General features: G+C 47.0%; 1 protein-coding gene and 1 long non-coding RNA gene across 7 annotated transcripts in view; one reads left to right on the forward strand and one right to left on the reverse strand.

The window, feature by feature from the left end:
• The window catches only part of LOC139359537 (uncharacterized), an 86,595-nt gene that overhangs the window by 47,491 nt on the left and 25,785 nt on the right, over window positions 1-13,319 (reverse strand). The window lies entirely within an intron of this gene.
• On the forward strand, window positions 2-5,781 carry LOC139359535 (TBC1 domain family member 3D-like). Its single transcript, XM_071082655.1, has 8 exons — window positions 2-151; window positions 1,383-1,431; window positions 1,713-1,833; window positions 2,561-2,655; window positions 3,005-3,070; window positions 3,541-3,640; window positions 4,011-4,163; window positions 5,140-5,781. The coding sequence occupies exons 1-8, from the start codon at window positions 45-47 to the stop codon at window positions 5,553-5,555; spliced, it is 1,107 nt and encodes a 368-aa protein (XP_070938756.1). The 5' UTR covers window positions 2-44; the 3' UTR covers window positions 5,556-5,781.

A 13,319-nucleotide genomic window follows, 5' to 3' on the forward strand; every position in this document is an offset into this window, starting at 1 on the left:
CTGTTCTGAGGCTGCTTCCTCCTTTTGGCCCTACCCTACAGGTCATGAAGGAGAAGGGCAAGAGGTCATCTGAACACATCCACCAGATCAACGTGGACATAAGCAAGACACTAAGGACTCACATCTTCTTCAGGGATCGATACGGAGCCAAGTAAGCCTATGGGAGCCACAGGATCACAGCAGACATGGAGTGAACGAAAGGGATGGGAGATTCCCCAGAGCAGAAGCCAGGGTCACCTAGGAGGGATGACAGAGCTGCCAAGAGCTCTCCTGGCCCAGGGAACAGCTGGCACCATGAAACAAGCGCCTCCCTGGTTCCAAGCCCTGGGCCAGACTGGAACACGTGGGGCCAGAACCCAGGAGGATCCTGAGGAGACAGAAGGCAGCAAACAAAATCATGCACAATGGTGAAAGGTGCTCTCCCGGACCCACGGGGACCCACGGTAGGACTCACGGGAGGGTGGCAGGACAGAGGGCCCTTGAGCCTCCTGAGGTAACAGTGACATCACCAAATGCTGGGGGAATTAGGGTCCTGGAAACTGTTATCCTTGTCTGCTGGGAACGTGACATGGCACAGCCACTTTGGCAGCCAGTTGGGCAGTGGCTCACAAAGCTCAATGGACTTCAACCACGTGTCCCCAAAGTGTCTCAGATATTGAACGCACTGATTTGAAAACTGACATCCACATAAGATGTTCACTGATTAATTCATTGTCACTCATACACGGAGACGTCGGGGATGGCCTTCAACACGGGAATGGGGAGAGCAAGACCGGTCCTCCCTCCAAACGGAAGACCCAGTGAGAAAAGGGATCGAGCCAGTGATGGCTGGATGAATGTGGGTGGATCCTAGATGCATTTTGCTGAGGGAAAGAAGCCAGCCCCAATAAGCTACCACGTAGGATTCCCCTTCCTGGGTCATTCTGGAAAAGACCAAATCATAGGGACTGAGAAGTAGTCTGGATGGCCAAGGGTTGACAGACTGGGGAGAGGCTGGGTGCATAGGGGCCACCCTGGAGACTTGGAAGATGAAGGAGTCACTCCAGGAGGGGCTGGAGCGGTGGCCGGGAGACTCTGTCCATTGGTTTAGAACCGTGGAGGAACTGTACATCCAAAGACTGAACTGGTGTGTGTGCAAACTGAAAAAAAAATAAAATCATTCAGAGTGAAAAGGATCAGGCAAGCCACTGTACGACTGGGCTATCTGCATGTCACAGATGTGGATTTTACTGAAATATTTCTTCAAAGGCTCTGAGAAGCTCACTGCTTATCTGGTGAATCATCTGAACCTGAAATGGGATTCGTTGTTAGGCTTTGTGGACAAAGTGAAACCAACGGCATCTGCACAAAACAAACAAAAGCCTCCTTTCTCTGTCTCCTAGGCAGCGGGAACTATTCTACATCCTCCTGGCATATTCAGAGTATAACCCGGTGAGTATTCCCGGCAGTGACATTCCCGGGCAGTATTTCCCTATTCACAGGAGTGGGTGTCTGGTGGGGTGCCATCGCTTCTTTTAAGGTTAGTATGGACAAGGTGCTGAAGTGCCTGATGGACTTGGCTCTTGTCATGAAATGAATTTGCACCCTGAGGAAGCCTCTTCTTCAGAGGAAGCCTCCCCAGTCACCTCTGCCCTCTCCAATGCCATGAGTCCTCCCAGGTGACCTCAGTCCTCCCAGGTGATGTCCTTTCACAGTGACTCTGGCTCTTGCAGGAGGTGGGCTACTGCAGGTACCTGAGCCCCATCGCGGCCTTGTTTCTCCTGTATCTGCCTGAGGAGGATGCATTCTGGGCACTGGTGCAGCTGCTGGCCAGTGAGAGGCACTCCCTGCAGGGTAGGTGGACAGCTGCCCAAGGGACCTCATGCAGCCAGACCCAGAGACGGCCACCCTGGCCAGGTGATCTCGGCTTTCAGCCAAGGCACCTTCCTTGTGTAGCCAGCTCCTTGGGAGTCTTCAGGGTGTCTCTGCTGAGGGTCCCACAGGAGTCCGCGGCTGACCCCCAAAGCCCAAGTCAGACGCCTTTCATCCCCATCAGCGGAGGGCATCTCATCCTCCCCGTGGCCACCCTCTGTGTCCTGCTGCCACGCCCTCTGGCTCTGATTCTGTGCAGCTCACTCTCCCCTCACTGAGAGTCCTCCTGCCCTCCAGCTGCCCAGGCTCCTGCTGCCCAGGCTCCTGCTGCCCTTGGTGCCCACGAATGGGCCGACCAAGCCCAGGTGGCAGCATCTCCCCATCCTGTGTCCCCTGGCCCGACCCCACTTCCAGGAGACGACCAGGAAACCCAGAACCCGCCCTGTTCTGGCCGCCATGTGGTGGCCTCAAGTCAGGCTTGCCCTTTTTGCACCCTGGTCCAGGAGGCCTCTAGGGAAACCTGCAGCCAGACTCCAGGGGATGTTCCTGACCCACCTCCCCAGGGCAAAGGCTGCATGGTGGGGTCACCAGATGGGAGGGTGAAAGGCCTTGCGGTTTGGGGGCCTCTCCAGCTGCCCAGCTCTTCCAGCTGATGGCTCCACATCTTGGGGAAAGGCTCTGATTCCTTGATGGGCTGGGGTATTCTCAGGATTCCACAGCCCAAATGGCGGGACAGTCCAGGGGCTCCAAGACCATCAGGAGCATGTGGTCCCCACGTCACAACCCAAGACCATGTGGCGTCTGGTGAGTTTATGGCGTCTGGTGAGCAAGCTTGGGCTCTTCTCCAGAGGCCCTGCATCCCGTGGCGCTGGTGACTGGCTGAGTCCCAGCCACTGGCTGACCTGGGATGTCGGGTTCTCCATGGGCCGGGAGTTGGTCTATAGGACAGAGGCACAGGGATGGGGGCCCAGCTCCCGCAGAGCAGGGAAAAGGGCAGTGTGTCCACCGGGAGTGTGGGAAGGGGCCGGTGTTGTGGGGAGCCCTGGACACCGCCCAGTGTTCTGCACTAGGGGAAGGGTCTTCAGAGGCCCTGGAAGAGGGAGGTTTTTAGGGCAGCCCAGGGGGCCCTGAGCACCTCTGTTCCTCCCATCAGGACAAGGAAGGTCTTTGCGCGCAGGATTCCTCCTTAGGCTGGCTTCTCCAGATGTTGAATGACGGGGTAAGAAGGCACAGGGAGACCCTGACTCAGGGACCCTCCTTGCCCTGCAGTGCCCTGCTTCCCCAGCCCGGGGGTCTGGCTCACCCACAGCCCACAGGAGGCTCTGCCCACAGGGGGGTCCCCACAGGACACCCAAACAAAACCCTCTGCCCAAGGGGGGTCATCCCAGGGCAATAACTGGGACTCAGACCCCACCTTACAGGCAGACTGGGCCAAGACCTGACTTGGGAGGGATCAGGGAAGCCTCAAGCCCTGGGCAAGCCCCTCTCTCCAGGAGCCACACTCCCAATCCAATGAGTGCCCCCCATGAGGAGCTGCAAGACCTTGTCTGACCCAGCGCCCTGGAGGGCTCAGGAAACCCTCATGGGGAAGATCACTGACTCTGGGGACTGAAGCCCCAGTGGGCTCAGCTCGAGCCACCAGCCCCAGCCTGGAAGGGCTACAGTCTCCCACACCTGCTATCCTCACAGATCTCTCTTGGGCTCATCCTGCGCCTGTGGGACGTGTATTTGCTGGAAGGAGAACAGGTGTTGATGCCGATGACAAGCATTGCCTTTAAAGTTCAGAGGAGTAAGTCTCCGTGTGCCCAGTGGGGCGTGGGGAGCCCTGGGGTCAGACCCCGATTTACCCGAGGGCAGCTTCCTCACACTGTCCTCATGATCCTCTGTTCTGGCCCAGAGGGAGGTCTGACCAGGTGGGCTGGGCAAGGCACAGTGACACCAAGCCCGCCCCCCACATGGCCCAGATGAAAGTCAGGAGTGTCCTGAGCACTTCCCTGCCCAGGTTGTCCCCCAGCCACAGTCTCCTGTGCACATCTGGACCCCTGGGGTGGCCACAGAAGGTTCTGGCACGGCTCAGTGGGAGACTGAAGTGGTCACAGGGTATCAGCTGTGCCCCCTCCCAGGGAACTCTCCTGGCCTGATGTCCCCCCTGTCCCTAGAGCGCCTCACGAAGACATCCAGGTCTGGCCTGTGGGCACGGTTTCGGAACCAGTTCTTCTATACCTGGGAGTTGGATGATGACTCTGTGCTCAAGCATCTTAGGGCCTCTATGAAGAAACTAACAAGGAAGCAAGGGGACCTGCCACCCCCAGGTGGGCTCCAGTGCCATGTCCCCTCCCATGTCACCCTCTGGGGCAGTCAATAGTGGGGGAGTGCCCGAGACCCGCAACCCTACTACCTGGGCCTTCCTCTTCACCTTTTCTTCCTCCTCTTCCTCCTGGACTCTAAGAAAGTACAGGAGGCCCGCCGGTCCTCACGGCAGGCGCTCAGTGTGTGTGTACTGGATGTGTTGTGCCCGCAGGAGGAGGATGTGGGCATGACCCTCCAACAAGCCCCCTCCCACATTCCACAGTGTCTCTGTCGCCCCATCACAGGACCCTCTAGGGCACTAGATGAGCCAGACCCATTTGTGGGAAACCCCACCCCTCCCTGCAAGCACCCACAGCCTCAGACAGCAGCAGAGGCCCCTCACTGCTGCACGCTCCTCCAAGGTTGCCAGGACAACCAGCCTTGAGCCAGGGAGACAAGGGAATCGGGTGTCCCTGACCCCAGAGCACTCAGGGAGAGGGCACAAGCGGGACCCCGGGTGAGAGCTAGAGCCAAGAATTCAGCCAGATGTGGGAACGCTCAGTCCTGGCATGGACTGGGCAGCCCAGGAGGGCAGAGGGTGACCCATGTCCGGGTCCAATCACCCACTGTGGAGATGGGTCCCCATGTGAGGTGGCAAAGGGCTGGGTGACATCCAAGTCCCTTCCCACCTGAGTTCTCATTGGGGGCTGTATCCCTGGCCCAATAGTCCTGGGACGAGGGTGTGTGGTAGGAAGCCCCCAGCCAGTCTGGACCCTGGGGGCAGTCCCAGGAGCCACCTGCCATCCCCCCAGAGCTTCCCCATGCCAGGTGGCACACACCTCTCCCCTGGGATCAGCAGACTACAGGTGCATCCTCAGTGTCAGACCACGGGGCCACACAGAGACCCTGAGGACTCCAGAGACCTAGGCAGGTGGGGCTGGCCAGGAAAGGCCTGCATGGGCTCAGTGGAGACACTGACCACGACTGTTTTCCTTTCAGCCAAACTGGAGCAAAGGTTCTCGGCACCTAGGCCTGTGCTGGCTTCAAGTGGCAGGACGACCCTCTGCAAGGGGGACAGGCAGGCCCCTCCAGGCCCACCAGCCCGGTTCCAGCGGCCCATTTGGTTAGTTTCCCCACCATGGGCACCTTGTTCTTCCACATCTTGTCCTGGTGGGGCTGTCCGGGAAGACATCTACCCTGTGGGCACTCAGGATGTGCCCAGCCCGGCCCCGGCTCAGGGAAGACCTCAGGGTTCCTGGAGATTCCTGGAGTGGAACTCGATGCCCCGGCTCCCGACGGACTTGGATATAGGGGGCCCTTGGTTCCCCCATTATGATTTCGAACAGAGCTGCTGGGTCCGCGTCCCTTCTGAACAACCCGAGCCAGCTTCACATTCTCATTTTATTTTTTGTTAAACTTATGAAAATTTATTAAGAAAGTGTGCACCTCGAAAGACATTCACGGATGGAACACACTAGTCCCCAGATCACAAAGTCAACCATGTCCAGCCCCTCCCAGCACCCCCAGTCCTGCCACCAGCATTCTGAATTCCAACAACACCATGAGCCTGCCTTTGTACTCTACCCTTATGGAAGGATAACCCCCTTCATGTTTTAAAATAAATGTTTTCTGTTTAAATTATTTTAGATATACAGAAATATTGAAAAGGCACTACAGTGTCCGCCTACACCTTCCATCCAGCTGCCCCTAATTATGGCGTTTTGCAGTACCATGGCACATAAGAAATTTAGGCCGGATGTGGTGACTAATACGTGTAATCTCAGCAATTTGAGAGGTCAAAGCGGGAGGTTCAGGTTCACTTGAGTCTAGAAGTCTGAGACCAGGCTGGGAAACACAGGTGAACCCTGTCTCTAGAGAAAAGTCAAAGAAATTAGCCAGGCCTGGTGGCATGTGTCTATGGTCCCACCTAGTGAGGAAGTTGAGGCAGGAGGACTGCTGCAGCCCATGACTTCCAGGAAGCAGTGAGCCATGATTGTACCAGTGAAGAATAGAAAGGTAAATATTTGAAGTGTTACTTTATGCCACTAGGGAAAGCAAGAAGACTTTTATACCATCAGTATTAAGGTATACAGTTTTCTAAAAATTTATCTCTGCAGTTCAATAAGAAAAAATTCCTGCACATTATATTTGATAGAGCAAACAAAGAAAAAAATAAAAACATTAAAGGAAATGTCAGTATTAGACTCATGCACTTTTCAAAGCATTACTAAAGAGCATCTCACATTTCTGTTTAAAACACTTGTACCATTGCATAATTAAGAATGAAGATGAGAGTTATTTGAGGTGTTTAAAAGTTGGTGGTGCCACATCTAACTGGTGTAAACTAGATAAAAATCACTCTAAAAAATTCAAATTCCATGCAAATGTAAAGATTATACAATCTTATTAAATTGTTAGACATTTTTTCTCAACTACCAAATGGGATAACATCATGTCTATAATTAGCAATTAGAAAATTCTATTTGCACACTCTTCAAAGTCCATTTTTAAAATTTTATACACATCATCTCTCATTTAGAAAATGAACATTTCAATATGCTTATTACACCTACGAAGAAAAATGTTCAATTTTATAATCTCAAAATTTTTGCTAGTCATTAAAATAAATCAAAGCATTCAGCATCAAAGGATATACAGATACACACTCTTAAGTAATTCATATACAAGGACCAGAGTATTAGAGGCCTAAGCTGCTCATTTCGTAAGACAGGGGACCCTTGTAGTATTTATTTTAAAAAGAAATAGCCCCATTCAACAAGGGAAAGATCATAATTTAAAATTAGAAACTAAAAGAAAAATAAGCCTTAAAGCTTCAGTGTATGAATATCTACCATTAAACAGAATGAGAAATAGACACTCGGGACATCAGACATACTGACCCTTCAAAGGAACATGGATACAAATATGTAACACCCAATCAAATGGTACCAACACCAGGATCCTGTGTGACAGCAAACAGTGACCAAATCTAAAGAATTCCCAAAGTTGTATTGAAATTTATTTTTCTGAAGGTTTTTAAGCGAGTTACAAAACAGCCTTACTTCAATTTTACTGTTTCCCAGTAAATAAAAATGAAAATAAATAAATGGGTGATAGGAATTCAGCAGAATATGAGAAACAAAGTCATCATCACAAAATGTATAATTGGGGCCAAAATCCAACTAACTAAAGGTGTTAAAAATATAAAGAGTTTCCTACAGGTTAATTTTATTCACTAAATGTATACCAAGATTCACTATCAATATTAATATTCTTTTATATATTGATAATACCTAAAAATTTTCCAGAACAGAAAACCCAAAGCCACTGACTGAAGAACCACTATAAATCAAAGTAAAGAAAGATATACACCAAGGGACATTAATAAAACTACAGAAAACTAAGGGAAAGAAATGAAAATTTTAAAAACAAAAGGCAAGTTATCAAACGAAAAAGTAGATTACTAAATAAAGATAGAATACATTTTTAAAAAGATTTCCATTAAAGGGAACACCAAACAATTTTCCTTGGGTAATAGGAAAATGATTCCAGAAGGAAGCTCAGGACTGAAGAAAAACATGAAGAGCGATAAACACGTAGGCACACTGAATATATAATGAACATATAAAACGTTAATGCCTTCCCACTCATTTACAATGCAAATGACCATTTACATTAAAGATTAAAACACTGGTTGGTTTGTGAATGTGTGTAGCTTTCTGATAAAACTATAACAAAGACTGGAAACGCAACAGGTGAAATAAGTCTCTACGGTTTCATTCTACATTTCGTGTTCAGTGGTACACACAGGCCGGGTGTGGCGGCTCACGCCTGTCATCCCAACACTTTGGATAGCCAAGGCGGGCAGATCACTTGAAGTCAGGAGTTTCAGAGCAGCCTGGCCAATACAGCGAAACCATGTCTCCACTAAAAATACAAAAATTAGCTGAGTGCAGTTGTGTGTGCCTGTAGTCCCAGCCACGCAGGAGGCTGAGGCAGGAGGACTGCTTGAACCTGGGAGGTGGAGCTTGCAGTGACCCAAGATGCTGCCACTGCAGTCCAGCCTGGACAACACAGCAAGACTCTGTCTCAAAAAGAAAAAAAAACAAAAAAGGGACACACTCAGTAGACTCAATTTACTGATAAGAAAATTACAATCCCTACAGCAACCGCTATATAAATATAAATACTTATCTATATAGGAAGAGATATGGCCAAAAGGCAATTTAAGGCAATTTAATGTAATTAATTAAATTTAAATGCAATACTAACTGTTGCATTGTTAAACTGATTAAAATACAGTGCTAAAAACTAATCACAAAAAACCAGAAGAGAAGTAAGAGGGAAAATCAATGTTAAGAACAAACAGCAGAAGACTTCTACTTCTGTCCAAGACAGACCAAGACAGTGAAGAGAAAGGCACAAGGGAAAGTGGAAAATGTCTTGAACGGAATGGCAACAAATATGAAATTTATCAAAACTTGAGATGTAGGCTGGGGCAGTGGTGGCTGACGCCTGTTAATGGCTTGAGCTCAGGAGCTTGAGACCAGCCTGGGCAACATGGTGCAACCCTGACTCTACGAGAAATACAAAACATTAGCCAGATAAGGTGGCGTGCACCCGTAGTCCCAGCTACCTGAGGGGCTAAGACAGGAGGATCGCTTGAACCCAGGAGGTTGGGGCTTCAGTAAGCCGAGATCACACCACTGCCCTCCAGCCTGGGTGACAAATTGAGACCCTGTCCCAAAACAACAACAACAGTGGCAAAAACAAAAACAAAAAAACACAACTTGTGGGATTCAATAAAAGCAACAGAGAGGAACTTCCAGCATATATATTTTCATTAGAAAAGAATATCTAAAAGAAAAGACTTGGCCGGGCGCGGTGGCTCAAGCCTGTAATCACAGCACTTTGGTAGGCCGAGACGGGCGGATCATGAGGTCAGGAGATCGAGACCATCCTGGCTGACACGGTGAAACCCCGTCTCTACTAAAAAATACAAAAAACTAGCCGGGCGAGGTGGCGGGCGCCTGTAGTCCCAGATACTTGGGAGGCTGAGGCAGGAGAATGGCATGAACCCGGGATGTGGAGCTTGCAGTGAGCCGAGATCTGGCCACTGCACTCCAGCCTGGGCGGCAGAGCGAGACTCCGTCTCAAAAAAAAAAAAAAAAAAAAAAGAAAAGACTTAAGTTTCCACCTTTATAAGTTAGAAAAGAAGAGGAAAATATAACACATAGTAAGTAGTAGGAAGGAAATAATAAAGAGCAGAAGTTTAACAAAATAGAAAACAGGGAGATGGCATAAAAAATTAACAAGCCCAAAACTTTCTTTAAAAAGGTCAACAAAACTGAGCAATTCTATTTGGACTGGTCAAAAAAATAAAAATTAAAATTAAAACAGAAAAATCCAGAACACAAATCACCAACATCTGGCCGGGTGTGGTGGCTCACGCCTGTAATCTCAGCACTTTGGGAGGCCGAGGCGGGTGGATCACGTGAGGTCCAGAGTTCATGACCAGCTTGGCCAACATGGTGAAACCCCGTCTCTACTAAAAATACAAAAAATTAGCTATGTGTGGTGGTGTGCACCTGTAATCCCAGTTACTCAGGAGGCTGAGGCAGGAGAATCACTTGAACCGGGGAGGCGGAGGTTGCAGTGAGCCGACATCCTGCCACTGCACTCCAGCCTGGGTAACAAGAGCAAGGCTCCATCTCCAAAAAAAAAAAAAAAAAAAAATTAAGTTAAAAAAAAATTCACCAACATCAGGAATAACAATGGGGTAACAACCACCAATGCCAGCAAAATTAACAAAATAATAATAAAATACTATTGGCGGCCGTGTGCAGTGGTGTGCGCCTGTAATCCCAGCACTCTGGGAGGCCAAGGCGGGTGGTTCACCCGAGGACAGAAGTTCAAGACCAGACTGGCCAACATGGCAAGATCCTCTCTCTACTAAAAATAAAAAAATTAGCTGGGCGTGGTGGTGCCTGCCTGTAATCCCAGCTACTTGGGAGGCTGAGGCAGAGAATCACTTGAACCTGTGAGGTGGAGTCTGCAGTGAGCCGAGATCGTGCCACTGCACTCCAGCTTGGGTGACAGAGCAAGACTCCATCTCAAAAATAAATAAATAAATAAATAAATAAATACTATTGGCAATGTTAGTCCAACAGTTTCAGCAACTTGTACAAAGTAGTCTTGGAAAAATAGAGCGCACCAAAATTGACTTAAGTATATAAAAATAGGCTGGGCCCAAGGGCTCAGGCCTATAATCCCAATACTTTGGGAGGATAAGACAGGAGGATAGCTTGAGCCCAGATGTTCAAGACCAGCCTCGGCAACAAAGCGAGACCGCTTGTCTCTACAAAAAATAGAAAAAGAAAAAATATTATCCAGGCATGGTGTGCCTGTGGTCCCACCTGTTCAGGAGGCTGAGGCAGGAGGAGCATTTGAACCCGGCATTTCAAGCTGCAGTGAGCTATGACTGCATCACTGCACTCTCGCATATTGATCTTGGCTCACTGGGCAACAAAGTGATACACTGCTAAAAAAAAAAAAAAAGAAAGAGAGAAAGAGAGGAAGGGAGGGAGGGAAGACAGAAAAGAGAAAGGAGAGAAAAAGGAATGTCCCTATAATTTTGCCAGAAAACAAATTTATCAGAAATTTTCCCAGAAAAGTTTCAGTTTCTCACGAAGTTCTATATAGAATTCAAAGAAAAATGACATCAAATTTACACAAACTGTTTCATTTTAAGTGACAAGCATAATCCTCAACAAACACCTGACAAAACCACTATAATTCTTAAAGAAACAGAGAATGAAAGTACATGACAAAAATAAAATACATGTCAGGAGATGGACAAGTGAATTTACAGTATCCTAAGAGTTTCCGAGGATTCAGAAGGAGGAAAAAAGTATATAGTAACATTAACTTTTTTTTAAGCTAATAGAGAGGGTAGAATGGAATGAGTGAAACAAACCAGAATAGGAAAGACAAATGCAAAACATGTAATAAGATGGAAGGTTTACACCAGGTGCAGTGGCTCATTCCTGTCATCCCAACACTCTCAAAGCTGAGGCAGGAAGATCACTTGAGCCCGGGACTACAAAGCTACAGTGAGCTAGGATCCTGCTACTTGCACTCCAGCCCGAACAACAGAATGAAAACCTGTCATTTAAAAACAAAACAAAACAGAAGTTTGGAATAGTGAAGGCCTTTCTAACTAATAACTCAAAATACAGACACCGTGAAAGATTAATAAATTGAACAAAATGAAGTAAAAAACCCATGCATAGTAAAAAAAAAAAAAAAAAAAAAAAAAAAAAAGTTTTTTTCAAAAGCACAATATAAATAAAGACTAGCCAGATGGGCAAAAATTAGTCCAACTCATATGAAAACAGCATAATAATATATGAGGGGCTCCTTATGAAAGCTCCAATAAATCACACTAAAAAAATCAACAACTGTGGCTGGGCACGGTGCTCACACCTGCAGTCCCACCACTTTGGGAGGCTGAGGTGGGTGGATCCCGTCTCTACTAAAAATAAAAAAATCAGCCGGGCATGGTGGCCTGCGCCTATAATCCCAGCTATTCGGGTGAGTGAGACAGGGGAGTCCCTTGAACGGGGGAGGCAGAGGCTGCAGTGAGCCAAGATCAAGCCACTACACTCCAGCCTACGTGACAGAGGGAGACCCTGTCTCAAAAAAAAAAAAAAAAAAAAAAAAAAAAAAACAACCAAGTCAAAAAGCAGACCACAGAAAAGAACAAATTGCTCTTCAAACTATTAAAAAATGTCAACTTCACTAATACTAACAGAAATGCAAAACTACTGTTGGATATACAAACTTTTACCTGTTGTTAGATTACCAAAGGTATGAAGAACAGCTTTTTTATTCATATATTGGTAAAACTGGGAAAACATATTCGTAAAACTATAGGGAGAATAATTTGGCACTATCTATCAAAATTAATTGCAACACTCCTTTGACCCAATGTTTCCAGCTATGGAAATTAATAATCCTATAGATATGCTTGTATACAAGCAAATGAAACATATACAAGAGTTAGTCATCAAAGTAGAAGATCAGAAAGTGCATCAACAACTGATCAATTAGATAACATGGTTAAAAAGGAAAAGAAAGCTCTAGACTGATAACAGGATAAATTGTTCATGCCGGGTGCGGAGGCTGACGCCTGTAATCTCAGTACTTTGGAAGGCCGAGGCAGTAGGATCATTTGAGGTCAGGAGTTCAACACCAGCCTGGCCAACATCATGAAACCCCATCTCTACTACAAATATAAAAATTGGCTGGGCGTGGTGGCGCATACCTGTAATCCCAGCAACTTGGGAGGCTGAGGCAGGAGTATCGCTTGAGCCCAGAAGGTGGTGGTTGCAGTGAGCTGAGACTGCACTACTGCATTCCAGCCTGGGCAAATGAGCGAAGCTTCAAATAAAAAAAGAAAATTCAAGAAAAAAGAAAAGAAAAATCTCCAAAAACAAAACAAAACAAAACAAGGTAAATTGTTCAGTGAAATAAGTTAAGATGCAGAAGAGTATATAATATTAACCCATTTGTATAAAGATGGAGGGAGTAAACATTTGTCTATTCACATTTGAATATGCAAAAGAAACCTAGAAAGACATGCAAGAAAGTAATAATTACATGGTAGCAGGAATGCTATTGATAAACTGGGCAGATGAGGAAGAGGAGTAACAGGAAGGATTTTGAATATATTTTCAAATTTTGTACAATCTGACTCTATAACATAGTCTGAAAATTAAACCATAAAATATATATAGCTAGCCAAAATCATTGTATTTTTCCCTTTTATCTACTCACACCATTACTCTAGTCAATGGCAAAACTACTTTAGAGGTGGCTACCCAAACTGGAGAAGAGTATAGTAATAATAGCTAAACCTCTCCTTTTTTTAGCTGCCTCATCACATATGCCAGGGTCTAATAAATTCACATGTACACATTTCAGAATAGTACTGAGTTGTACAAAAATATGATTTATCTGACAAAGATAACTAAAAGTGGAGAAGAAAATGAGGAATACACAAGAGTCCATAGGAAAGCACACCAAAACGTGATACAGAAGTCAGCATTTCTTTCTTTCTTTCGTTCTTTTTTTTGTTTGTTTTCTTGAAACAGAGTGTCACTCTCACCAGTCCCAGG

This window comes from Macaca nemestrina, chromosome 17, assembly GCF_043159975.1.
Source record: "Macaca nemestrina isolate mMacNem1 chromosome 17, mMacNem.hap1, whole genome shotgun sequence".
NCBI lineage: Eukaryota > Metazoa > Chordata > Mammalia > Primates > Cercopithecidae > Macaca > Macaca nemestrina.

Excerpts from the sequence above, each read along its gene's own strand:
- LOC139359535 (XM_071082655.1), top strand. The coding sequence starts at position 45 with ATGAAGGAGAAGGGCAAGAGGTCATCTGAACACATCCACCAGATCAAC. Across the intron at positions 1,432-1,712 it reads CATATTCAGAGTATAACCCG|GAGGTGGGCTACTGCAGGTA; the intron begins GTGAGTATTCCC and ends TGGCTCTTGCAG. Across the intron at positions 1,834-2,560 it reads TGAGAGGCACTCCCTGCAGG|GATTCCACAGCCCAAATGGC; the intron begins GTAGGTGGACAG and ends GGGTATTCTCAG.